This window comes from Canis aureus, chromosome 23 (assembly GCF_053574225.1).
Source record: "Canis aureus isolate CA01 chromosome 23, VMU_Caureus_v.1.0, whole genome shotgun sequence".
Lineage (NCBI taxonomy): Eukaryota > Metazoa > Chordata > Mammalia > Carnivora > Canidae > Canis > Canis aureus.
The window spans coordinates 38,546,026-38,574,008 of NC_135633.1; the positions used below are offsets into that span (position 1 = coordinate 38,546,026).

Sequence of the window (27,983 nt, forward strand, 5' to 3'; positions counted from 1 at the left end):
ATCAGAGGCTTCTGGAGCTGGATCCAGCTGGTGATGAGGGGTGGGGAGGTGTAGGGAGTAGTGGTAAGCCCCTTCCCCTCTCTGGGCCTCCTCTTTGGTCTGTAAACTGGGGGAGTTGACTGAACGGATGGGGAAGATGGGAGCAGCAGGCTGCTGGAGCCCAGTGACACCCCCAGTCATGTGGGATCTGGGATTTAATTCTTAGCAAGCAGACTCGCTGCACTGCCTCCCACATGCAGGGAACAGGCAGCCCGATGTCACAGAGACGGAGAACTCTGAGTTCTGAGTCAGAAATAACCAGGTTCTAGTCCCACCTTGTGCCTGTCTGGCTATATTACCTGGAGCAAAAACTAACCCTTGAACTTCAGCTTCCTTACCAGTGACGAGGGACAGCTGTGCAGCCTCCCTGGAGGGGTAGGGACTATTTCGAAGAAGTTGTGAGATCATGTGGATGAAAAACACCTTTCACATCTGAAGTTCTGTGTACATGCAAAATGGTATTATTTGGCACAGCTTGGGCTCCCTGGGAAGGGGGGGCGGGAGCAGGATGCAGAGGAGAAGCGGGGCTGTGATGGAGTCCCTAAAGCCCCAGCCAACCCTGAGGGGGAGCTCTGGAGTTAAAATGTCCCCTCCAAGTTGTCCTACACTGGGCCAAGATGGCTGGGCTTTTATATTCCCTCATCACTGGGTGAGGGCATCTGTGGCAGGACAGGGTCTTGGGGGGCAGGGGGTGCTCTGTAGCTGAGCCGCTCTGCCTCATGCAGCTGACAGCCCGCCAGCAGTTGGGACAAGTCTTGTCTTTCTTTCAGATTTTGTTTATTTACTTGACTGAGAGTGTGTGAGAGCACAAGCAAAGGGAGCAGCAGGCAGAGGGAGCGGGAGAAGCAGACTCTCTGCTGAGCAGGGAGCCTGATGCGGGGCTCGATCCCAGGACCCGAGATCATGACCTGAGCTGAATGAAGGCAGATGCTTAACCTACTGAGGCACCCAGGTGCCCTGGGACAAGTCTTTTCTTGAAGGAAGATCCAGGTGGTGTGCCGCCATGCCCACCTCTCTACGATTGTTAGAGGGTCATACGTAACAGGTCAGGCTGTCCTGATCAAAGACTTACAGAGATCCTGACATTCTGGTACTATTTGCTTGATCCTGTTACACATTTTAGATTAAGGACTTTAGTCTTTAATTTCTGAGAAAAGAATGGGAAATTCCTTTGCTATCTGCTGTGGGGTCCAGAAGACTATTCCATCTGGCTTTGCCTGGGAGCGAAATAGACTCTGCTGGAACTGGCTATAAAGAGGAAACAAAACCACGGAATTTAACAATGAGTTGATTTAATTAAAAATGCTAAAAAAAAAATGCTACGTGTGTGTATAAATGAGGGTACACACGTGTAAAGATGTATATGCATCTGAGTGTGGGGGCATTTCTCTGTAAGGATGTGCATGGTGACCTGGACAACAGAGGGGCTGCAGGGGCAAGTGTCCACAGGAGCCAGGGCCACAGGAATTGGTGGGTGTGCTTATGAGAATGTCAATTTGTGTATGTGACTTCATTCATTCATTTATTCATTAATTCATTCTCCCAATATTTATGAAGCATCTATCGTGTGCCAGGCACTTTACTGGGAACTGGGGAATGAGAATAGATGACACAGTTTCTGCTTCTGGAAGCTTATTGTCTCCTGGGGAGACAGACAACTCAGTGGGGGTACCTGGGTTACAGTGTGGTAAGAGAACTAACAGGGGAGCACTGTGGGAGCTCCCCGTGGGTACCCAAATCAGACTGGGGGAGCAAAGCCTGGTGCGAGGCCCTCCCTGAGACAGGAAATCCTTAGCTGAGTCCTGAAGGCTGAGTAGGAGTTACTGAGGCAAAGGTGATGGGGAGGGAGTGGGGAGCAGAACTTTCACATGCAGAGAACTGACAAGGAGGGAGGTCAGAGGACAGAGAAGTGGGTGGGGGTGGGGGTGGGGCACCAGTAGGCAGATTCCCGAAGCCTTACACTTCTGAGGGAGACTGTGAACCTGCTCATGAAGAGGGAGCCGAGAGCCATGGTTTGATCTTAGACATGCTCTGTGGCAGCAGCCGGGGGCAGTGGAGGCAGATAGGTGCAGGGCCCGGATGTGTCCCTGTGCCCATGTTTATGAGGATGTACACACATGACTGCGTGTGTGTGTGTGTGTGTGCATGTGCGTGCGCGGTGCACATCTGGAGTCTGCACCAGGTGTGATGCCCACATGGACTTGTTTTCCACTTCCACCTTCTGGCCTTGGCAGCCCAGTGGGCCCAGGGGGATGGCTGTCCTGCTGCTGACTCATGAGTGAGGGCCATGACAGGGGCATCGGTCAGGGGCCAGCCAGCAGGTGTTTCCTCGAGGGCCGCAGTCACACCCCGCCGTCCACGGGGCTAACAGTGAGGTGACCGGCCTGCGGGCAGGGAGTGAATGCTTCCCACCGCCAGCTGGTGCTCCTGGACCGCACTGCCCTGACTGTGCAGAGTGCCCCACATCTCTGGGTGAGGCTGGGCTGGCAGCCAGTGCCTGTCCCAGGCCCCTACATCTGGGGGGACACAATCCCCTGGGCCGGGGGATTGCCATGTGTCAGCTTTCCCTTACTGGGTCACCTCTCTCTTCTACTCACTCTTCAAGTGCTGAAGTCATGTATTTTGATCTTAATTGTCTAATAATATGCTTAACTGTGCAATCCTGCCTCTTGACAATTTATGACCAATTAAAAAAATATTTATCACATTTCTTTACCTCTTAATGGGGGCCACAGGAAAGGAAGGGGCCTTTGGTTTTGAAATAGCATAAGGTCTAGGAACGGTATAGTGAGTGATTATGAACTCAGAATTTAGAGTCCAAATTTCAACTCTACACTTACTTTTTATGTAAGTTACTTATTCTCTCTGTGCCTGTTTCTTCATTCCTAAGACAGGGATGATAAAATCTCATATGATTAAAAGTGTCAAGTCCTTAGGACAGTGCCGGGTGTACAGTAAATATTCAGCTCTAAACCTTAGCTATTATTATCTGGGTTTGAATCCTCTAGGTTTAACCCTAACTCATCTGATGAAATGTAACCGTTTCAGCTCTCATCTGCAAAAATGAAGGGTTGGCCAATCTTTTACTTCCAAGGACCAACACCTGTCCCCCCCGCCCCCAACTTGTTCTTGTTCTGACATGTGTCTTTGGTTTTAAAAGATTTTGCTTGCCAAACTTCATTTGTTAAACAGTAACCTATATATCCTCATGTTTCTCCTGAGCTTTATAAAATACTAGGAATAGCTCCCAATGCTCTTACCGAGAATGCTGAGATCAGGAGAGTTGGTATGTGAGGGGACCCCCTGCCTCCAACCTCCAGTTTCATATACTGGCATTTCCACAGTAAGAAGGAGGTGCCTTCAGACACTTCTGGTCCATAGCACAGATTACCCAGTTGACCCCGACCTAGAAGGTGCTTCCCATTGGCTTTTGGAGTGCCCTGGGGCCCTGGTGTCAATGTCTTTCATAGTTATCATTCTGAATAGCACACAATCAAGCCAAGTTAAGAGAAGGGACGGACTGTCCTGATTCTCTGACAAGGCTACACCTAGTGTTTGGAAAATCCAAGAATGAGTCACCGTGGCTGGTGATTGATGCTTTAGTCTGATGAGTCCTATGTGCTAGTACTTTCCATATATTAGCTCTTTAAATTTTCATAATACTCTTCCAAGAGTTCTTCTCATCCCTAATGACTAGATGATACAACTACAGCTCAAGTTCAAGTGATTAGGCCAAGTTCAACCAGCTAGAAAATGATAGCTTTGGTTAGTATTTCTCTCAGATATTAAATCACGTAATTCTTACTTTCCTTGGAAGCAGTAATGATGTCCATTTTATAGGTGAAGAAGCTGAGGCCAAGCAAAGTTAAGGGACTTCTCCCAAGTCAGAGGGCTACGAATCAGCCAAGTGGGAGTTGAATCCAACATGAATGCTCTTTTCCACAGCTCCTGGCAGCAGACTAGCTAGGGGGTGCCCCCATTCTGGCACCCAGCACGGCCTGTGAGAAGGCATTAGTCCTCAGTGGCTTGGTCAGGTGGGGCGAAACTTACCTTGGATGTCATCATTGAACATGCAGTACTTGTTGCGGTATTTGTTGAGCAGACGGAAGGCATTGGCATTGGCAAAGTCTTCAAATTGGATGAGGCAATTTATTCCAAACCTGTGGGGAGGGAAAGGAAAAAACTCATGATTGCCTCCCCAAGGCTAGTCCCTGGCAGATCCCAGCCTGCCCCGGGGAGTGGGGAGGCACAGGCTAGGACGTAGTAGGGGTGGTACAGCTCATGCACCAAGGGTTTTGCTACCTGGCTGGCTCCTGGATTCCTGGGCTCTGCCTGGCCCATTATGATTGGGGATTGGGAAGGGAAAGAATAGGAACAGCGGGCTTGGTGGTCAGCTAAGCCCATATCCCGGTCTCTAATGTAGGCTGGTGGCTACCATGCGCAATGGATGGCAGACCTGGAGGGATGATAGGAAGACTGAAATGGGGCCATCTGAAATCCCAGCAGGAAGCTCACTACCCAACCGAGTGCATGCAGAGACCCCGACTCCCCAACCACTGGGGCCTAGAGAGCCTCTGCATCCTGCAAATATCTCCCAGGGTGGGTCCTGAGATCTGGAGCTACTCCAGTAGAGACACTTCTGGATTCAGGCATTGTGTCCTGCTAAGATGCAAGGAAGGTTGGCAAAGGCCACTACACAAAGCTGGTGTCATCTACTAACACCTTGATAAGGGTGTTTACCAATTTGCAAGTTACTACCCAAGTATCAGTTCATGAGTTCAAAATACAGAGCCTCAGGCTCATCTGCCAGAGAGTCTCACTCAGTGAGTTTGAGGCAGGGCTTGGGAATGTACCTTTTCCCCTCCAGCTTCACTGTGGTATAACTGACAAATAAAAATCATACATTTAAGATGTGCAGTGGGATATTGTGATATATGTATACATTGTGAAATGATGACCACCCCAGACTGGATTCTGACAGTCGAGAGAGCTCTGAGAAATACTGCCTGGCTGGGTGAAGACAATGCCCACTAAGCTGTTTGATGTGCCTTATTCAAAATCCAGGCTACAACTGACCCCTAGATTTCAAGGTCAGGGAAAAGTTTGTATTTCCTACAAAATGACGGTGATCGTAACCCATTTTTCCTGTTGACATTGTGAGAAAGCTGAGAGCTCAGTTTTCTGCTCCTGTGCTGCAGGCAACCTCAGCTCGGCCTTTCTGCACACACCCTTCCCCTTACTCCATTCTTGCTTTTGATCCTCATTTTGATAGTTTTGTTGTATTGTGCCTTTTACTGGAAATAAGCATGACACAAATTATTAAAAATTACCTAATACACAGACATACGTACATGGGTCCATTTGTTTTTACAGTATCGGTGCTCACGTTCACTGACAAAAAGTGCCCTTACTGATCAGCCAGGAGTGTTGGGGCATGAGATGGGGAGAAGGCGTCTGCCCCTCCCAGCCTGGTGTGAACCAGAGGCCTAGGACCAGTGTGGGACCAGCTGTGGAAAGAAAGACTTACGACCCTGCTAGAAAATGTGGGTGGGGCACACACCCGGCGGGCTTCCTGTGTTATTGGGGCATCTTTCCCATGAGGCTGGTGGCAATGAGGTGTGAGTAGTACTGAATTAGCCCAGAAACATCTTTTTTGACTTCATAATTTTGTGCATGGATTATACTGCACAGTAAAAAATCCAGTGGCAGATAAATATTTGCTCCTGTCATGGTCCTTCCAGAACCTTAATGAGTTGAAGCTGGTGGTGGGAGGACTTGTAGGTAGGTGGGTTCATGTCTCAGGGGCAGAAATGGACAGTCTGTTATTAACGGTGCTGGGCATGGGTCAGCAGACTTGTGCACCTGACCTGGCTCTGAGGGGTCTGACACCTGTCACTTCACTCTTCAGTTCTGCCTCAGTTTTCCATCTGTCAATGGGCCAGTAATATCTGCCTGGCCAACTTCGGTGGGCATTTGTGAGGATGAAAAGCTGGGGTGATTTTTGCACCATGAAGTGCTAAACACATGTGTCATCTTGACCACAATTCTTATTTACAGTCACAGAGCTAGTGCCATTTGGGGTGACGAGGGGGGCTCACTATATGTCTGGACCCACCATCCATCCCCCTTTTCCTTATACAGTGAATAAAACTGAAAAAGAAAACCTCCTATGCGCAAATATAATGCTATTCTTGCTGAGCCAAAATTTACTGTGATTTTTTTTTCCAGGGTGTGAATTTCAAGTATTTGGATTGGGGTTAGGGGGACAGAATGTCTTTGGTTGCTGGTGACATTTTGCTATATATAATCGTCACAAGACTCCCAGTGTTGCTCCACGACTGGCCTGGAGCTAGAATGCTGAAAAGGTCAGACAGCAAAGCAAGTGATGCGCGTTCTTTCTCTCTGTCTTTCTTACACACACACACTTGACCTTTAAGCAACACTCCTCGGAGGTAAAAATAAGGCAAGAATTATAAACAAATATCTTTGTTCAGTGCACTACTCGTTTTTCATATTAAATTCGTTTTTTATGAGTAAATTTTTATGTTATTTTACTTTATTTTTTACTTATTTTATTTTTTCATTCCAGTGTAATCAACATGTAGTGGTATATTAGATTCAGATGTATGATATAGTGATTCAACGATTCTATGCATTACTCAATGCTCGTAAGATAATTGCACTCTTAATCCCCTTCACCTCTTTCACCCATCCCCCACCACCTCCCCTCTGGCAACTATCATTTTGTTCTCTATAATTAAGAGTCCGTTTTTTGGTTTGTCTTTTTTCCCCCCTTTTGTTCATTTGTTTTGTTTCTTAAATTCCACATGAGTGAAATCATGTTATTTGTCTTCCTCTGACTGGCTCATTTCACTTAGCATTATACTCTTTAGCTCCATCCACGTTGTTGCAAATGGCAATATTTCTTTCTTTTTTTATGCCTAAATAATACTGCATTGTGTATATATACCACCTCTTCTTTATCCATTCATCTATTGATGGACACTTGGGCTGCTTCCATAAGTTGGCTATTGTAAATAACACTGCAATAAATATAGAGGTATATATATATATATATATATATATATATACTTCTGAATTAGTGTTTTCTCCTAATCTTTGGTTAAATACCCAGAAGAATGATCACTGGATCATAAGGTAGTTCTATTTTTAATTTTTTGAGGATCCTCCATTCTCTCTTCCACAGTGGCTGCATCAATTTGCATTCTCACAACAGGGCACTAAGGCTCCTTCTCCACATCCTCGCCAACACTTGTTTCTTGAATTTTTAATCTTAATGAATCTGACACGTGTAGGTGATACCTCCTTGTGGTTTTGATTTGCATTTCCCTGACGATGAGTGATGTTGAGCATCTTTTCATGCATCTGTTGGCCATCTGGATGTCTTTGGAGAAATGTCAGTTCATGCCTTCTGCCCATTTTTACATACATATATACATACATACATTTATTTATGTGTTAAGTTGTATACATTTTTCATATATTTTGGATACTAACCCTTTATCAGATAAGTTATTTGCAGAGATCTCCCATTCTCCCACAGGTTGTCTTTTAGTTTTGTTAGTTGTTACTTTTGCCATGCAGAAGCTTTGTATTTTGATGTAGTCTCAATACTTTATTTTTGCTTTTGTTTCCCTTGCCTCTGGAGATAGATCTAATAGAAGTTGTTTTGACTGATGTCAAAGAAATTACTACCTATATTCTCTTGAAGGATTTTTATGATTTCAGGTCCCACATTTAGGTCCTTAAACCATCTTTTAGTTTATTTTTGTGTATGGTGTACAAAAGTGGTCCAGCTTCACTCTTTTGCATCTAGCTGTCCAGTTTTCCCAATACTGTTTGTTGAAGAGACTACCTTTTTCCCATTGGATATTCTTTCCTGTTTTGTTGAAGATTAACTGACCATATAATTTGGGGTTTATTTCTGGTCTTTTGATTCTGTTCTACCGATGTATGTATCTATTTTTTGCCAGTACCATGCTGTTTTGATTACTACAGATTTATAATATAATCTGAAGTTTGGAATTGTAATACCTCCTGTCTTGTTTTTTTTTTTTTTTTTTTTTTTTTTTTTTTTCAAGACTGCTTTGGTTATTTAGGTCTTTTGTGGTTCCACACAAATTTTAGTATTGCTTGTTCTAGGTCTGTAAAAAAAAATGCCATTGGTATTTTGATAGGGATTTCACTAAAACTGTAGATTGCTTTGGATTATATAGACATTTTAACAATATTTGTTCTTCTAATCCATGAGCATGAAATGTCTTTCCATTTCTTTCTGTTGTCTTCAATTTCTCTCATCAATGTGTTATAGTTTGAAGAGTACAGGTCTTTCACCTCTTGGGGTAAGTTTATTCCTAGGTATTTTCTTCTTTTTGGTGCAGTTGTAAATGGGACTGTTTTCTTAATTTCTCTTTCTGCTGCTTCATTAGTAGTGTATAGAAACACTACAGATTTCTGTACATTGTTTCTGTATTCTATGACTTTACCGAATTCATTTATTAGTTCTGGTACTTTCTTGAGGGAGTCTTTAGGGTTTTCTATATATAGTATCCTGTCATCTGCCAATAGTGAAAGTTTTACTTCTTCCTTACCAATTTAGTTGTCTTTTATTTCTTCTTGTCTGATTGCTGTGGCTAGGAATATGTTGAATAAAAGTGGTGAGAGCGGACATCCTTATCTTGTTCCTGACTTTAGGGGAAAAGCTTTCAGTTTTTCCACTGAGTATGATGTTAGCTATGGGTTTTTCATATCTGGCCTTTAACATGTTGAGTTATATTCCCTCTAGGCTTACTTTGTTGAGGATCTTGTCAAATGCTTTTTCTGCTTTCATTGAAATAATCATATGGTTTTTATCCTTTTTCTTATTGCTATGATGTATCATATTGATTGATTTGCAAATATTGAATCATCCTCACATCCCAGGAATAAATCTCACTCGACTCTAGTGAATGATTCTTTTAATGTGTGGTTGGATTCAGTTTGTTGAGGATTTTTCTATGAGAAATACTGGCTTGTAGTTCTCCTTTTTTTTTGTGGTGTTTTTATCTGGTTTTGGTATCAGGATAATGCTGGCCTCATAGAATGAATTTGGAAGTTTTTCTTCCTCTTGTGTTTTTTGGAAACTTTGAGAAGAATAGGTATTAACTCTACTTTAATTGCTCGGTAGAATTCACCTGTGAAGCTGCCTGGCCCTGGAATTTTGTTTGTTGGGAGTTTTTTGATTATTGATTCCGTTTCACGGCTGGTAATCAGTCAATTTTTCTATTTCTTCCTACTTCAGTTTTGGTTTGTTGCACATTACTAGGAATGTATCCATTTCTTCTAGATTGTCCAGTGTGTTGGCATATAATTTTTCATAATAGTCTTTTACAATCCTTTGTATTTCTGTAGTGTTGGTTGTTATTCTTCTTTCATTTGTGATTTTATTTGAGTCCTCTTTCTCTTTTATGAGTCTGGTGAGGGGTTTGCCAATTGTGTTGATCTTTTCAAGAATCAGCTCCTGGTTTCAGTGATCTACTGTTTTCTAGTTTTTCTACTGTTTTTCTAGTTTTCATATCATTTATTTCTTCCCTGATCTTTATTATTTTCTTCCTTCTGCTGGGTTTGGGTTTTGTTTGTTCTTCTTTCTCTAACTCCTTTAGGTGTAAAGTTAGGTCATTTGAGATTTGTCTTGCTTCTTGAGGTAGACCTGAATTCCTTCTTAGAGGGAAGTTTTGCTGCATCCCAGAAATTTTGTAGTGTTGTTTTTCATTTTCATTTCTTTCCATGTACCTTTAAATTTCTTCTTTTATTTTCTGATTCCTTGCTTAGTAGCATGTTATTTAACTTCCACATGTTTGTAGTCTTTTCAGACCTTTCCTTTAACTGGTATCTAGTTTTGTAGCATTGTGGTCAGAAAAGATGCATGTTAAATTAAATCTGGTCCAGTGTGTCATTCAAAGTCACTCTTTCCTTGTTGATTCTCTGTTTCGATGATCTGTTCACTGATGTACATGTGGTGTTAAAATCCCCTACTATTATTGTATTATTGTCAGTTAGTTTCTTTATGTTTGTTATCAACTGTTTCATGCATTTGGGTGCTTCCATGTTGGGTGCATAAATATTTACAATTGTTATATCTTCCTGTTGAATTGTCCCTTTTATTATTATATAGTGCCCTTCTTTGTCTCTTGTTACATTCTCAGTATTAAAGTCTATTTTATCAGATGTAAGTACTGCTGCTCTGGTTTTCCATTTGGTATGTTTTTCCATACCTTCACTTTCAGTCTGCACATATCTTTAATTCTAAAATGAATCTCTTGTAGGCAGCATATGGATGGATCTTGTTCTACATTCTATCACCCTATGTCTTTTGTTTGGAGCATTTAATCCATTTACAGTCAAAGTAATTATTGATAAGTATGTATTTATTGCCATTTCGTTACTTGTTTTGTGGTTGTTTTTGTAGTTCTTCTCTAATCCTTTCTTCTCTTGTTCTCTTTCATAGTTTCCTGGCTTTCTTTAGTGATATATTTGGATCCTTTTCTCTTTACTCTTTGCTTATCTATTACTGCTTTTTGATTTGTGGTTACCATTTGGCTTGTATATAACATCTTCTGCACATAGCAGTCTATATTAGGTTGATGGTTGCTTACAGTTGAGTCCTTTACTCAAATTCTTTATTCCTTTCCCTATCACATTTCTGATAAGTGGTGTCATACTTTATGGCCTTTTATTTTGTGAGTCCTTCAACTGATTTTTACAGACATATATTTACTGCTTTTGTGCTTCACTTTTTTTTTTTTTTAACTCTTATTTATGGTCTTTCCTTTCCACTCACAGAATTCCTTTTAACATTTCTTGTAGGGCTGGTTTAGTTGTCATGAACTCCTTTACCTTTGTCTTAGAAACTCTTGTCTCTCCTTCTATTCTGAATGATAGCCTTGCTGAATATTCTTGGCTACAGATTTTCCTCTTTCAACGCTTTGAACATATCATGCCACTCTCTCCTGGCTTGGAAAGTTTCTGCTTAAAAATCCCCTGATAGCCTTATGGGGTTTCTGTTGTATGTAACTGTCTTTTCTCCTGTTTTCTTTTCTTTCTTTCTTTCTTTCTTTTTTTTTTTTTAAAGATTTATGTATTTATTTTAGAGAGAGAGCTAAGGGGAAGAGGGAGAGGGAGCCTGACAAGGGGCTCAATCCCAGGACCCTGAGATCATGAACTAAGGTAAAACCAAAAGTCAGTCACTCAACTTACTGAGCCACTCAGGTGCCCCTTCTCTTCCTGCTTTAAAATTTTTTTCTTTATTACTGCTTTTGTAATTTTAATTACTATGTGTTTTGGTGTAGACCTACCTTCTTGGCTTGATTTTGGTGGGGAAATCTCTGTGCTTCCTGGATCTGCATATTGCTTTCCTTCCCCAGATAAGGGAGTTTTCAGCTACTATTTCTTCAAATAAATTTTCTATCCCCCTTTCTCTCTCTTTTATTTGTTTATTTTTTAGCAATCTCTATACTCATTGTGGGACTCAAACTCATGACTCTGAGATCAAGAATCACATGCTCTTCTGACTGAGGCAGCCCCCTTATCTCTTTATCTTCTTCTGGAATCCCTATGTGAATGTTTTAATGCTTGATGGAGTTGCTGAGTTTTCGAAGTCTACTCTCATCTTGAATTCTCATCTCTTGCCTTCTCAACTTGAGTGCTTTCCATTACTCCGTCCTTCAGGTTGCTAATTTGTTCCTCTGCTTCCTCTAGCCTGCTATTTATTCCATAATAATTTCATTTATTGTGCTCTTCATCTCTGATGGGTTCTTATGGTTCCTATCTCTTTGTTAAGGGTTTCAACTGATGTTCTCCACTCTTTTCTCAAGTCCAGTGAGTATCTTTATGACCATAGCTTTAAATCCTCTATCAGGCATATTATTTATATCCATTTTCCTTTGGTCTCTTGCTGCAGTTTTGTCCTGTTCTTTCATTTGCGACATATTCCTCTGTCTCCTCATTTTGTCTAACTCTCTGTGTCTGTTTCTGTGTATCAGGAAATTCAGCTACATTTCCTGTTCTTGAAAGTAATAGCCTTATGAAGAAGAGGTCCTTCAATGTTCTACAGTGCACTGTCTCCTGTTCACTGGAACCTGGCACTTCAAGGTTGTCTCTTATGTGTGTTATGTATGTCCTGCTGCGTGTCCCGGCTACCTTTTTCCTTCAGTCCATTCATCTGCAGAGGCTCTCTATGTCTGTTGTGGGCAGGGTTTAGTTCCTGCCCAGGTGAGGCATGCAGTTTCAAAAAGGTGGGGCCACTGTTGGGACCAGGGCTGTGTGGGTAGGTTGTGCAATTTTAACAACATGCACAATTTTAATAACGTGAGCCTCGGGCTTCCACAGAGCCTGCAGCTACCACTACAGGAACAGGGCTCCTGTACTTGCCCAAATTGGGAGATGTAGTATTGGCAAGATTTGTGCCAGTCTTCTGGGGGAGAGGGCCTGCAGTGCCAGTACTGAGGCAGTGTGACTGAGAGAGCTGGATCTGCCAAAGTGGGGGAGAGCGGAGCTTGGTGTAAGCAAGTTAGGTAGTGAATGTTGTCACTGTGCTGGTTCCCACAGGTAGCCACCTGTGTTTGTTCTGGGGGTTGAGGGAGGGAGATGGCTCCTGCCAGCTCCTTTGTTCCAGGGAAGTGCCTCCAGGAACCCTGCCCCTCTAGGACTGCTCTGAGATGTGAAAATATCGCTCCCTCCTGTCTGCCCCAGGCATTTTTTCAGACTGCTGCTTCTAGGCTGTATCTCCACAGGCTGTTTGTCATGCTGTCTCTTAATGTTCAAGGACTCAGCTTCCTATCATCCTTTGGACTCTCCTGGAGCTGAGCCCTCTGATAGTTTTAAACATCTAGGCTCTAAGTCTTGCTGCATGTAAGAACTCATAAAAGTTGGCCCCTCTCACTTACAAAGCCAAATGTTTTGGGGATCTGTGGTCCCTCTGCAGGCTCTTTGGTGTGGTCACCTGTTTCTCCCTGTCTTCCACATTTGCACTTCCTGCCTGTAGATGTCCTTCATCCTATTAGCCTGTAGATGTCCTTGGTCCCATTAGCTCCCCACTGAGTCCTCACCCTTCCCACCTTCTTCAACGTGATGTCTTCTCTACCTTTAGTTGTGGAATTTGTTCTGTTAAACCTTGGATCATTTTCTGGGTTATTTACACTGATGTGTTATCTAGTTGTTTCCATAGAACGAGGTGAGTTTAGAGTTCTCTTACTCCACCATCTTGGGCCCCTCCCACATTGTTTTATAGAAGAGAAGCTCCCTGAGGAGCAACTTGATGAGATAGATGAGATAGAGTAAAGTTTCATTAATTCAATGCATTTTAATCCTTAGAATTGCACAAAATGTGCACTCTCCAATGTGAATTGTCCATCCAATAATCTGGACTTGGTTCCTAGACCTCCTTGGACTTAAGGACCTCCAGAGCCCCTATCTACCTCAAATACCCATCCCCATGGCTGCTTCCTGGACCTTTCCTCATCAGGAATCTCTCCTACTCGAGAATGTCATACTATCCATGTTGGTCTTTGACAGCCTGTCCTCTGCCTCCTTCATTCCTGTACCTCATTACTGTACCTTGTACCTTTTATCTCCTTGGAGACCTTTGGGACCTTTACCATTTTCTTCCAGCCTCTCAGTCCCTCATGGATTTTCTTTTTATTTTTTTTTTTAAGATTTTACTTATTTATTCATGAGAGACACACAGAGAGAGGCAGAGACATAGGCAGAGGGAGAGGCAGGCTTCCAGCAGGGAGCCCGATGCGAGATTCAATCCCAGGACCCTGGGATCATGACCTGAGCCAAAGCAGATGCTCAACCACTGAGCCACCCAGGTGCCCCTCATGGCCTTTCATAAAACCAAATGCTGGCTGGTATGAACCAAAGGTGGCTACTTCAGTTGCTCTTGACATTATCCATCCATCCATCATCTGTCCATCCATTCATCTTTTCATTTCTCCATCCAAAAGCATCTACTGAACACCTGTGATGAGGTGACAGTTTAATTGTCCAATGAATGTTTTATGAAGGGGTGGGTATATGACGGAGTTGGTAGAAATTTAGTGAGTTTGCCTGTCCACTTGTTAAGCTAATTAAAAGTCCCTCAAGAACAAAAACAAAATTTCAAAGGGAAGATTTAAATGGCTTACGTGAAAAAAATATGTTCTCATTTCATCCATGTACATTCAAATACAGGTAACAGACTTCACCAAAACACCAATTTTGGTGTTTAATTAATTATAATTGCCTTACATATTCATTAAAATACTACTATTACTGCTATTCTTACTAAAAATAGCTAAACTTTATTGACTGCCTATTACTTACTGGGCATCATGCTGAGCTACTTACATATATTATCTCAATTAATGTTCACATGACCCTTGTGAGGTAGGTATTGTTTCAGGGAAGGAATCCTGAACTATAGATGTGAACTTATTTGCTCAGAGATTATTCACTCCACTGCAGTTGGAAAGTGGTGGAGCTGGAATCTGAATCTGGCTGTATCTGACTCTAGAACTTATATTAATAGCAATATTATTGTTTAAACTTAATAGCAATATAATTTTGTAGGGACAGCTGAGTTGCTCAGTGGTCAAGCATCTGCCTTTGGCTCAGGGTGTGATCCCAGGGTCCTGGGATCGAGTTCCACATCAGGCTCCCTGCAGGGAGCCTGCTTCTCCCTCTACCTATGTCTCTGCCTCTCTCTCTGCATTTCTGGTGAATAAATAAATAAAATCTTAAAAAAATAGCAATATGATTTTGTAAAGAGATACAACTAAACAGATAACAAAGTTGGATTTGTCTCTCCATCGGGAAAGACATGTGCTGAGAAGAAAACACTAGGCCAGGAGACAGGCAAAGCGTGTTCTCTCTCGGTCTCTCACATAAACTCTGGGTCTTGGGTGGGTCTCCTTTCTCTCTGGATCTCAGTTTCCTGCTCTGAGATCAGTGGACTTGTAGCATGAGCTACTTAATGTACAGCTGGAGCAGACACACTAGGAGCTTCACTCAGATTTTTCTACAAGTCTAAAGTAGAGAGGTCTGACCATTCTCGGTAAGAGCAACATGTGGCAGGAAAATCTGAAGAATGAGTATTTATAGATTCTGTTTTGAACGGAGACACATAAGACCAGCTGAGTGGGCAAGGCCAATGCAGGCACACTCCATGTCACACAGTTGGAGCAGAGGGGTCCCTGAGAAGGTGACCTGCCCTGGCGCACAACTTGGGGATCTGGGCAGTTTCCTGGTTTTAGTGCTGGCAGCATATTGCTGACCTTCTTTCCTGCCAGAAGCTGTCCCTCACCGAGGAGGCTCCTGCTTATCTGTCCCCTTCTGCCCTTTTGAACTCTTCAACCTGAAGCCCTGGCAGGGGCTCTGTATTATCTGAGGCTTCTCCAGTGGAGAATTCTTGCAATGGAGAAAGAGGCACCTCCCCAAGCCAGAGGAGCCCAGACTTTTCCACTGTAGAGACACAGCTGGGAAATGGCCTTGGAGCTGCCAGCAAAGGCAGCTCCAAGGACAGGGCTCACTTAAAGACACAAGGCTGGCTGATGGGTGGCTGTTTAATCCCCGCCCCCCCACTCCCTCACCCAGGGCTCAGGCATGGGGAAGCCTACAATTGGTGACCTGTGTCTGGGAGCCCTAGCAAGCTGTGTATGACCATGTGACAAGACCCAGGCCAGGACTAACAGAGCTGGGTACCTGCCAACTGGGATGCAGCTGCCCCAGGATAAGGAGAGCCCAAGGTAGATGCTCTGCTCATCCCCCAGCAAGCTGACTGAATGTTGCGTGAGGGACGTGGTGACAGCAATACATTCCTGGCGCTGCAGACCTGGTTTCTCTGTTCCATAGGTCAGGACCTGCCATTCTTTCAAACACCTGGGTCTAACCTCTTTCAGGCCTGAACAAACACAAGGGACCTGGGAGGAGCAGGTGAATTTGCTTAGCCTGACTCCAAAGCAAATGACTAAAAGCAACATTTGTATTTCCATGGGAGGCCACTCTGGTCCCCCAGTGAACCCCCTGCCCCCCACAAGCTTCTCACAGCAGAATGCTCAGTGAGAACATCAGTTGTCACCCAGTGAAAAGATATTTCTTTGATTTATTTTTTCCTCCTAGAGGAAACAGAGCTGACATAATCATGAAATCTCTTGGTCTTTTTTTTTTTTTTAATTTTATATATTCCATTAAACTCTAGTCCCTTGAGATGTTCCCAGAAAGTTTCTGTGGCTAAATATCTGAATGTTACTTGCAACATATGCAATGTATACTGAAGGCTCTCAAAAGTCCTGCATTAGGGAACCTGTTGAATGGAGCATTTTTTAAAACTTTGTTGACCAGATACTTTAGCCTTCTGTGTCCCCTTCCCTACCTACAGCAGAGCACACTTCAACAGATACAACTCTCCGCAGAAAGAACTTTGTACCAGGTGGGGCTGTGTGAATTCAGGGCAAGGCCACCTCTCCCTGGGATCACTGCAACTGCCTCTTCTGGCCGGGATCCTGCAACAACTGATCTCACCTTCTCCAGGTTTATTCCCCTTCCCCCAATCCCTCTTCCTTGTCTTTCTAGACACAAATCTGCACAGGCCACTTATTTTCTAAAGATCCATACAGGGCTCCCACTGCCTTTAGTATTATGTCCAAACTCCTTGGCTGGTACTCTGGCCTCAACCTTAATCCCCAAACCCTGTCCATGTCTTCCCATATGCTGGTCACATCCTGCTGTTTCCCAGTTACTGTGGGCCCTTACATGCCTCTGTTTTTGCTAAAGTGCCTAGAAGGCCCCTCTTTCACCCAGGCCAATTCCTATTCAAACTGCAAGGTCCAGCTTCAATGTGACCTCTTCTAGGAAGGCTTCCCTGTCCCATTGCTTTCTCTACCCTCAGGGTAGTACTAACTCTTTTCTTCTCTGGACTGCCATCATACTCTGGATATATCTTCATCATGGTATCACCTTGCATTACAATTATTTATTGACATTTCCATTTCAATTAGCTTTTTTTCTAGAGAGAGTGAGAGAACGTATGTGCGTGTGCACTAGTGTGTGCAGGGCGGGGAGGGGTGGGGGCAGAGGGAGAGATAGTATCTTAAGCAGGCTCCATGCTCAGTGTGGAGGCTGATCTCACAACCCTGAGATCATGACCTGAGCTGAAATCAAGAGTCGGACACTTAGCCGACTGAGCCACCCAGGTGCCCTCAGTTTTAATTATTAAAGAAATGTATCCAGCAGGTTATCCTCTTTGTGCCAGGAACTATCCCAGGTATGACACAAAAATTCAATTCAGCAAACATGTCTAAGTGCCCACTGTGAACAAGGGACTACCTTACCTGCGAGATTACAAAGGCAAATACAAGAATCTCAGTCTGATGGGGACACAAGAAAATATAAGAGCAGTTGCAACATACTGTGGCTGGAGTATTAATAAAGGTATGTGCTAGGTATTTAGGAGGCCTCTGAGGGAGCAGACAGCCTTGCTGGGTGGCGGGGGGCGGGGGGGTGGTGGCAGTGGGGTCTCACCAGTGGCCTAAAGGAAGAATAGAGGCTCATGGGAAGACTGCGGGTAGGATGAGGAAGGAAGAAGGGCATCTTAGGCAGGAGGAACAGCACATGCATGTGGAATGAGAGTCGGAGGCCTTCCTGGAGCTGCAGGAAAATAAGCAGAGCTAGAGCTTGAGTCGGGGTGGGAAGAAAGGGGAGTAGTTGGGAGACCAACCTGAGTCCATGCCTGGGTAAAGAGCCTAGATGGTCTGGAGGGCAGAGGGGCCCCACCGATGGGCTGCAGCCAGGAAGTAGCATATGTTTTAGGGAGTTCTTTGTGGCAGCAGAGTGGATGACGGGGTGGTCGGCTGGGAGGACAGACTGGAGGCAAGGAGGCATGTCAACTCCAGCGAGAGACCATGAAGTCTTCCTGGTAAAGGCAGTATGGACAGGGTGGGAGAGAAGGGGCTAGACAAGAAGGAGGATGGACAGAGTGTCAGGGAGTGGAAAGAACTTCGGGATTGATGGGTCCATCACACTGAATGTGTGACCTTAGGCAAGTTACTGAATCCCAATGTCAGTCTTCACTGATGATCGAGTGGGCCAACGATACTTCTTTTGCAATCCTGTTATTAGAATTAAATGAGATAATGTCTATAGAAAGCCCAGCATACCACAGACCCCGAGTGCCTGGAGGCTATGGTTATTAGGGACAGGAATGCATTAACAGAGGCCAGACGTGGAAGATGAAGGAAGAGGAGGAGCCCAGGATGGACAGTGATGTCCACGGCTCACCGAGGTGGGGGACAGGGAAAGACTGGCAAACCTACTCGATAAGACAGGCCGGGCACATGAGTTGAGTCTCAGGTGCTAAGATGTCCAAGTGCATTCTGTTCTCAAAGCAGGAGGCTCTACATGAGGCTCAGCAGACAGGAACATGAAGTCTAGGGCATGGCGAATCGTCAAAGTCAGGGGGCTGGATGAAGGTCTCAGGCAGAGTGTGTGCAGTGAGTAGGAAGCAGTGTCAAGGACAGAATCCCAGGACACACATATGCCCGGGGAGCAGAGGGGAGGAGAGTCCAGCAGAAGAAAGTAAGCAGGGAACCCAGCAAGGTGGAAGCTGGGCTGGCAGGCCAGCTGCCACAGGAGGGGCCACGTGATAGGTTCCGGTCAGGAGCGTCAGATGCTGCTGGGATGTCAAGTGAAAAGGGGATCCTGAAGTGTCCATGGGAGTCAGTGTTCAGATGATCATTCGTGACCTTTTCTATTCTTCATTTAGTAGGTGGTAGTGGTGGGGGCACCAAACTGCGGGGGGTAAAAGGTAAATGGAAGGGGAGGAAAGGTCAGGGATTATCAATTTCGAGAAGCTGGGCTGTGAAGTAGGGAAAGGGTGACAGCCACGGGGGGATAAAGGATCGAAGATTGATTCAGATTTGAGGTGAGCGTGTCCCTGTGAGGTAAGGGAGCCAGCGTGCAGGAGAGGCGATGGAGGAGACCCTGGGGGATCGTGAGAGGGGCGGCCAGAGTCCGGTTAGGGCGTGAGGAAGACGTGGTCCCTCCCTCGAGGACCCCTGCGCGGTGGTGGGGTGGCTCCGGCCCTCGCGCCACAGCTGCCACAGCTGCCACACACATGCAGAGTGGCTCACTCTGCTGGGGCAGGGCCTGGAAAGCGAATCACGAGCGTGACGGGCAAGGGAAGCGGGCAGCGCGGGAACCACGGAGAAAGCGGGACTGTGGAGCCTGGAGAGGAGAGAAGGGCAAGCGGAATGAGGTGAGCCGTCATCTTCAGAGACACGAAGGAGTGTTCTGTGGGCGAGGAATAAAGTGGACTTCTTTTCTGTGGCCTTGGCCAGCGGAGTGGAGCCAGCAGATGGGAGCAGAAGGCCACGGGCTCCGCGCTCTGTGCGGCCGAGATTTCGAACCCGGGTGGGAGCGGCGAGCGGTCACTGGAAGGGATGCTGTGTCACCGGAGCCCCGGCCGGCACGGAGGGGGGACGTCGGGGGCCCTTCCCCGCCCAGGCCCCACCGGGAGATGCCGGCGGCTCCTGGGGCTGGCGTCCTGGCCTGACCGGGAAACGCCCATTGAGCAACGAGACAGTCACAGGAAGCGGCGACTTCTAAGCAAAAGTGCCAGAATGATGTGGCCATTCCTCAGTCGCTGCCCCGACGGCCACCCCTGGCCAGACGGAAAACACTGCAGGAACGGTCTGGATTTCCTCCTCAGTTTCCCAGTTTGTCCGAGTTCCTGGGCAAGCCCGCGCCTGGCGCCAGAAATCCCAGCGCCGGGAAGAGGATGGTGGCTAATCTGCTGATCTCTCGGCCTCTCAAAGGTCAGAGGTCAGTCCCGAGTTTCTCCTCTAGGGGACAGCACCTCACGCCTCAGCCTTCTGCTCACAAGGCCTGTGCACTGTTCCCGGCCACCAACGTGCCGGCTGGCTCCGCGGTGCCCGCATTTACACGCGCTCCCGTTCGCCCCAGGCCGTACATTTTAGTGGCCAGAGCGTCCCTGGTGTCTGTGAACCCGCCCCGATGAGTTTGGCCCGTTCTGGTCTCTCTCCTCAGGGGACTCCTGCCCTATGTGTACCATGCAGGCTGCCCTATCCTCACATCTCGTCCCTCCTCAGAGTTTCAACTGCTCCTCTCCCCGAGACCTGGTTAAATTTTACCTTGACGTATGACAGTCTGACGGCGGAGGGCAGTAAGGTCTGTGTTTGTGGGCTTTCCGGACAGCCGTGAGCCCCAGTTGGGGAGAGCAGGGGGAAAGGAAACTGCCATGTTAGGGGACAGATTGGATCAAAGCAGCATGTGGCAGTGTCCTTGAGGGCAGGGAGGGGTCTTATTGGCCATCCTGTGATACAAAAGCTGAAGAATTAGCTCAAGCTGACCTGAGCCCCTCTTTCCGCCACCAGCTCTGGACAGATCAGCCTCAGATCCCCGGGTAAGAAGACCAAGCACACGCTGCTGCAGGCCCAGTGCCCTATGCCTGCCTGGCTGGTACGTGTTGTGAACAAATGAAACACGAATGGCTGAAGGCAGCTAATAGTGCCTCTGCAGGAGCCTACCTTGGAGCCACATGCTCCTCTTCTAGAGGCCACAGCAGCACCTAGTACAGGCCATTCCCGTGACTCCTGAGGGTCAGGTCAACATAGCAGGAGGCCCTTCCCAGCCAGGAGGGGCGAGCAGACAGCAGAGGGGCTGTAGCCAACAGCCTCAGGTCTGCGAGTCACATGGGTCTGGGGTGAGTCCAAACTTGTCATTTCTAGCTGGGTGTTCTGGGACAAGTTACTTAACCTTTCTGAACCTGGGTTTCTTTATCTCTAAGGGCACTGTGATAATTAAATGTAAAGCCCCCAGCACAGAGTAGGTGCTCTGTAAAGGTGAGTTGCTAGTTCTTTTCTGGGAAGAAGTCCATGACTTTTAAATCTAACCAGATGTCCTAAGCCCTTTGACCAGCCCCTGCCATCGTGCCCAACACTGCGGGCAGGGCCATTCACCAGGTACATGCTCAATCTACACAAACTCATTAGTGAGCGTATTTCTTCTTTTTCCCCTAGTCGATTATAAACTCCTTGAGAGCAAAGTCTCTTTCTGGCTTACCACTATGTCCAATAAATATCTGTCCTCTGAATGAATGAATAAATGGATAAATACATGAATAAAAAAATAAACAAAGGCTGCCTTGAATGATTTTCTGATTATTTTCTGTGTCCATTTTACAATGTCGGGAAGAATGATTTCTTCAGGAAGGTCTGCTCTTTGTATTGGCCACACTCTGAGGCACAGAGAAAGCACATGATGAATACAGGCTGAATGGAAGCTTGGGAGAAATGTCATGAATTATGTGAAAACAGAGAAAACAACTGGATAGGCTCCCCTTAATTTCCCACTGCCTTAATCATTATCTGACCCTGGGGAAATAATTTTCTTCCTGTGTCTCAGTTTCCCTGCCTATAAAGTGACAGAATTGGGTCAAGCGAACACGTTGTTTCTTGCTCTGGTATTCTAAGATTGTGAGCTTACAGTCCAGGGATGGTGAAGTGGGAAAATGAAGTAAGACATGGACTGAACCACAGGAGGCATTCCTAAAATTCAGTATACATGAAAATACCAAGTAGTGATGGTCTCTGCTGAGAGGGACTCAGAATGGGAACACTCCCTTGAAACATTATAACCAGGGCTTGGAGCAAATACTCATGCTCTTTACAATCTCTTAAAATTAAAATAAAATCTTAAAAGTTTCTTTGTAGTCTGGATGCCATAAGCTTAGAGGTTTTCCTTTGTTTATACCATTTGTTTATACCACCAGGAGAAGCTTAGCGTTGAAGAGCCTCAGCTTTTCCCTTGAGGGTTGAGTGAGCCAGGTGGGCTTGTAGTTTGCAAAAGGACCTGGAGGGGGCGCCCATCTCTGGTGAATTATGGGGCAATGGGACCACTGGCCATTTGGTGATTAAAGGAGGAACCAAGGGGCATCCGGGTGGCTCAGTCTGTTAGGAGGCTGCCATCCGGTTCAGCAGGGAGCCTGCTTCTCCCTCCGTCTCCCTCTGCCGTTCCCCCTGCTTGTGCTCTCTCTCTCTCTCTCAAGTGAGTTAATAAAATCTTAAAAAAAGAAAATAAAGGAGAATCAAGAAGAGCCAGCTAACTGACCCAGATGCTGGAGAATTTTCCCATCACAAAAAAGAAATGATAATTATGTGATGTGATAGAGGTGTTCGCTAACCCTGTGGTGATCATCATATTGTAATATATGTATCAAATCAACAGGTCGTATGCTGCAAATTTATATAATGTTACGTGTCAATTATATCTCAAAAGTAAAAAGTAGAAAACAAAGAGGGTGCTTCCCTAACTGCCAATAGCTAAGGAGTTTGAAAATGGGAGTTGATGGCTGATTCCTTTATTCCCCCCTTTATGGTGAGGATGGGTAGGACACTAACCCTGCCCCATAACAAGCTGGAGAGAGTATGCTAAGTAGGATAGCTTCCAAAAGACCTCCCATTTCCCTTCCTTGACTACTGTATCAAGAAGGCTGGAGTCTGTTGGACTGTCTTTCATGTACAGTAACAGAGAGAGTAGCCAAATTAGAGGGTGGATTCTGGAGTTAGACCACTTCGGTTCACAGCTTGGCTCCACCATTAACCAGAGGCATGACCTTGGACAAGCTCCCTAACCTTTCTGTGCCTCAGTTTCCTCATATGTAAATTGTGCATTCATTCAACAAGTGTTTATTGAAAGTCCACAGCACACTCAGCACTGTTCTGGGTGCTTGAGATGTAGCAGTGAACAGAAGAGTCAAAGATCCCTCCCTGCAACTTTTATTTTAATGGAACAAGACAATAATTATCTGCTTAATAGGACCATTGTATTAAATGACTCAATGTATGTGAATTGCTTTGTTATCTATAGGAGCCTAGCTCAGCACTGAATTCACCACAGGGAGAAGGGTGGGATCTTTCTTTCTTTCTTTCTTTCTTTCTTTCTTTCTTTCTTTCTTTCTTTCTTTCTTTCTTTCTTTTTCTTTCTTTCTTTCTTTCTCTTTCTTTCTCTCTTTCTTTCCTTCTTTCTTTCTTTCTTTCTTTCTTTCTTTCTTTCTTTCTCTCTCTCTCTCTCTCTCTCTCTCTCTTTTGTGGACTGTTTTTGTTTTTAACACGAGGAACTATTTCTGGGGAAGAATTGCTGCTTAACTCATTATAAAAATTCATTATTTTTTCTAATCACAAAAGAGATGCCTGTGCACAAACAACCAAACATTATAGAAATGAATGACTTAGAAGGCAAAAATCCCTGGTAACCTCATCTTTTAACTATAGGCACTCTTAAGAACTTGGTGTATACATACCCAGATACTTTTTTCTTTATAGACCTTATCTTGACAAAGTCTTTTGTTTTTCAGAGTTTTTTTCCCCCTAGTTATCCAACTTTATTAAAAAACAATCTGGTTAAGCCTAATAAAATAAATATGATAGAATAAGAAGAAACTCATGCGTGTGTGTGTGTGTGTGTGAGAGAGAGAGAGAGACAGAGAGAGAGAGACAGAGAGAATGAATAAGACACAGAGAAAAAGAGACAAAGAGAAAATGAGAGTAATGGACTATGCTATGGGATTGTTTGGAATTACTATATCTCCTCTGTCAAGGAATGATTGGGAACTCCAGTCTTATCCATCCTTTCTTTCCCTTGAGAAATGCTCTACGTCATCAGTAGCAGTTCAGAAAAATCTTTCCTGAGGAGTGCCTGGGTGGCTCAGTCGGTTAAGTGTCTGACTCTTGATTTCAGTTCAGGTCCTGATCTCAGGGTCCTGATCTCAGGGTCATGAGATCGAGCCCGGTGTCAGGCTCCCTGCTCAGCAGAGAGTCTGAGGGTTCTTTCCCTCTGCCTCCTCCCTCCCCATTCTCTCAAATAAATAAATCTTAAAAAAAAAAAAAAAGACTTTTCTGATAAAACGCCTTGGTGTCCCATTTCCTTTCTGGATAATCAGGCATAGGAATGGAAAGTCTCTGAAATGCCCACAGGCAGTACTTTTTGAAGACAAAGTTTTCTGATGGTGACCTGCCCTAATACTCTCCTGGATTTCCAGGAGTCTGTTTTTCATTTTCAGAAGGCTGGTTAGTTCTTTTTTTTTTTTTTTTTGTTTTTTCGGTGGGGGGTTCTTTTTCAAATTTGCCTGCTATTTTTTTCCCACAATCTTGTGTACTTTCCTTGTTACTTCATTCTTGTGAAAAATCTCTTTAATATATCTAAGCAGAGCTGCCTTATAATCTTTCTGAAAATATTCCTTTTTCAGTGGTTCTAATTCTTCTTCTGGTTTTTCCTTAGTGTGGATTGTTTCCATGTGGATTACTGTGAATCATAAATTTATTTTCACTGGAGAATTGTTTTTCCCCTCGAGGAATTCCACACAGCTTGGCTTGTGGGAGTGTCCTTACAGAGAAGTTTGACTTTGCCTTCTGCCAGGAAGGTTCTCCAGCCATATCACTGGCAGAGGACAATATTTTACAATCATTTCTTAACCACGTGTATATTATAAATGCAGACTCTAAACCCACATGTGGTGAAGGCTTAGTGTTTTGGTTTCTTCCAAGAGACATTCTTTCCCCCGCCAAACCCCTATCGTTTCCCTGGCTTGCGGAATAGAACCCATTTCATTTTCTCTGAGACTGTAGTAGCCACTGAAAGTTCCTAGTTTCCTGCAGGACTCTCAGCACCAACACCCTGCCTTGTATGACCCTGCTGCCTGGATGTGGACCCGTCTTTAAGCCTGAATGATGAGAAGGACACAGCCATGATAGTGGAGGGACATTTGAGCCTGGGGAAATAAGCATGAAGTCTCTGCATCTGGCTCTCACAAAATGACATGTGGAAGGAAAAGCAAGAAGGCCAGTGTGATGGGAGTTGAGGGAGCAAGGGAGCTGGCGTTGGCAGATGAAGCCTTCAAAGGCTTCCTTCTGGCTCCGAGAGCAAAGAATAGGGTGGTGGTGGGGGAACGAGTGCTGGATGTGTGTAGCCTTTTAACAAGTCAGTATCGGTAGGTTGATCTTGGAACAACTTAGTAATTTATTATCCTTGGGCAAGTTTCTGCTTCTCATTTTGGTATTAAGAAATGTTGTCCCCCAAAAGGATGTTGGGTTATGCAGGGGGCAGTGGTGCCCAGTAAACTATGCCTCCTGGTATTTTGATTCTGTGTCAGCTCCTTCCTTGGAATCTGGTAGGGATCTACGATTTGCTTTCACTAGTGGAATGTGGTGGAAATTTTATTGTGCCAGTCCCACTATGGTGTGAGCCTCAGGTATTTAGTGTAGGGTGGTGCGTGCATGTGTGTGTACATACGCGTGTGTGTGTGACAGAGGACAGAGAGAGAGAGACTGAGAGAGAGAACTAGACATATAAAGGTGGAGAGACTCAAAGAGAACGTTTTCCTGGAGCTAAAAAGCAGCCGATTTTTAAAACGTCAGGTTTCTTATTTATTTTTTTTTTTAAACTATCATTTGCCTTCTTCCTTATCACTCCTCTCAGCACCTTAGGAGCCTCTATTTTGGGGTGGGGAGCTCCAGGGAAAGGGCGAGGGTCCCTTCCCGAGTCCATCAAAAGACTGAAGCTGCTTCTGCTGACCTCAAACTCTGTCCAAGCATCCGACAGGGTATGGCTCCAGGTGCAAGAGGAAAACAAACCATTCCCATCCATTCTATTGTAAGGAACCAAAATGGAAAAAAAAAAAAAAAGTAAGTGGAAATGGTGGCCAGGGAAGACTTGTGAGTCAAGCACCGTGCCTGGGTCTACACGGCAGAGAAAGAGCAGGAAGGACGGAATGACCATGTTGGCCGTGTGGGCGGTAGCCTCGGTCTCAGCTCTGAGCAGCACGCGCACGCACGTACGTGGCTATTCCTTCTGCCCTGCGGGGTCCCCAGTGGCCAAGCTCCAGGACAGTAACAGAGCCATGGTGACTCTTTTTTTGGGCAAAACCACCTTAAGATATACCCCCGTTGGGAGACAGGGGCAAGGAGGTGGAGCTTCTCAGCAGCAGGATGTTTGGAAAAAAGACAAGGCAGTTCAAGGCAGAAGTCAAGGTTTCCCAAGGTTCTTTCTTAAAATACACTGTGTTTAGCTTTGGGGCTGCTGACTCACCCCCCCATTGGGGCATTCCATCTTGAGGCTATATATTCCCCAGAGTGTCTCATTTCCCACCTACAGTATCCACAGAAACATCTGCTTTCGCTTGTTAGAGAGTCAAAACAAGCAACTGTCAACCTATCATCATTTCCACTGGAGGACACATTCCTCTTGGCTGATGTGTGCCCTCCCCAGTCCCCCGACAGCCTGCCTGTGTGTGACACTGGGAGCTGATTCTGATGATAAGTGGAAGCATCTCTCACATCCTCGTTTATCTAACCTCCTCACACGAATAGCAAGACTTCTCTTTGGGGATTCGTGCAATAACTTCTGACTCATTAGATAAGCGGTAGGCCCTGGACCCACCAAGCAGAAAGCAGGCCCTCCAAGCCCATTGCATCCCCTCCTCTTCCTCCGCGCTGTGGAAAGCAGTCTGTCCTTGGAGCCAGAGGACCCACGTTCTACCTGCGTCCTGCCACATGCTGGAGACCTGGGCCAGGGTCCTTAGCCTCTCAGGGGCCCAGTGTCCTCTTCCACAAAAATGAGTACAGTAATACCTATCCTGCCAGCCACGCGGGGATCTTGCGTGGTCTGAATGGAATCTCAGAGTGGGAAGGGATCTTAGAGACTCTGATGCTTAAATTTCCTCCTGTCATAGCACCATTGACAACCTACACTTGAACTATTTCTGTGACAGAGAACTCATTCCTACAGAGAGTGTGGTGCGTTGTGAGACAACTCTGATTTATTTTGAGCTGAAAACGGCTTCCTTTGCCATTCTACCAATTGGTTCTTCTTCATGTGGCTATGTGGAAAGAGGGCAAGTCCCTTTCTGGAAGAACAGCTTTCAGATATCTGGAGGTGTACTGCACACTGATACAGACAGAGCAGTCCCTAACTCCTGTCACCACCAGGCTAAGCTTTTGACTCCCCTCACTGTCATGGCTACTACTCTCCAAAGGCATGTCAGGCAATTTACGATCCTTAAAGTAGCCTGTCTGCAACCGAATGTGGTGCTCAGGATGGTCTGAAAGTGGGGAGAATGAGCTGGGCCATTCGCCTCTCTTGTTCTAGACGCTACGGCTCTGTTAATGCAGCTGACCCTCAGCTGCCTTGGTGGTTATTTCTCAGTAGCAGCACCTCCTCTATGATCTCAGTTGTGGACACCTAACTTTCTGATTACCACCTCTTCTCTGTCCAGCTCATTTTCTCTTTACCCAACTCAATAATTCTTAAGCTTCATTAGGACTTACCATCCCCTGATCTGCATGTCACTGACCTCTAATTCCCCACAATGTCCTCATGTCCCTTCTTACTCAGCATAGATCCCAGGACACATCATCATAACCATCCCCTTGAAGATACTCGCAGTTCTTTTCTCTTTCTCTCTCTTGCCCCTCAGAATCCCAGCCCGGGTTAAATCCTAATCTCTGCCTCTTCCTGTCCTACATTCTGACAGTTGACACTGGCTTGAGAAAAACACAGAAATAGGTTAAATTCATGACCAGTGATCTGCGGGGGTGCCCACGGGGCTGTCCAGCAACCATCCTCTAGCACCGTCATTTGGACATTGCAGGTCTTACCTCCTCCAGCCCTAAACCTCCAGCACCGTCCTCACTCAGAGGGCCTCCTGCCCCCCCCACCTCATGTGCCCACCTGCCTGCACCTGTCCCCAGTGCTTGGCCCTCTCCCTGTCCCTGCGGCCCAGCCTCTGTGTTCATATCTAAGGCTAAGCCCTCTCATTTACTCTGGAACTTTAGCTCCCCCTCCCCCACACTCCCTTACGAATTTCTTTTCTATAGGATCCTTCCCATCCTGTG

The 27,983-nt window shown here is 45.4% G+C and overlaps 1 protein-coding gene across 4 annotated transcripts in view; it reads right to left on the reverse strand.

Moving 5' to 3' along the window:
• ME3 (malic enzyme 3) overlaps positions 1–27,983 on the reverse strand; it is a 186,601-nt gene that overhangs the window by 18,204 nt on the left and 140,414 nt on the right. For all 4 annotated transcript variants that reach the window (XM_077867354.1, XM_077867357.1, XM_077867355.1 and 1 more), the window contains exon 7: positions 4,090–4,199. In XM_077867354.1, coding sequence (XP_077723480.1) covers positions 4,090–4,199 — 110 coding nt within the window. The remainder of the gene's footprint in view (positions 1–4,089; positions 4,200–27,983) is intronic.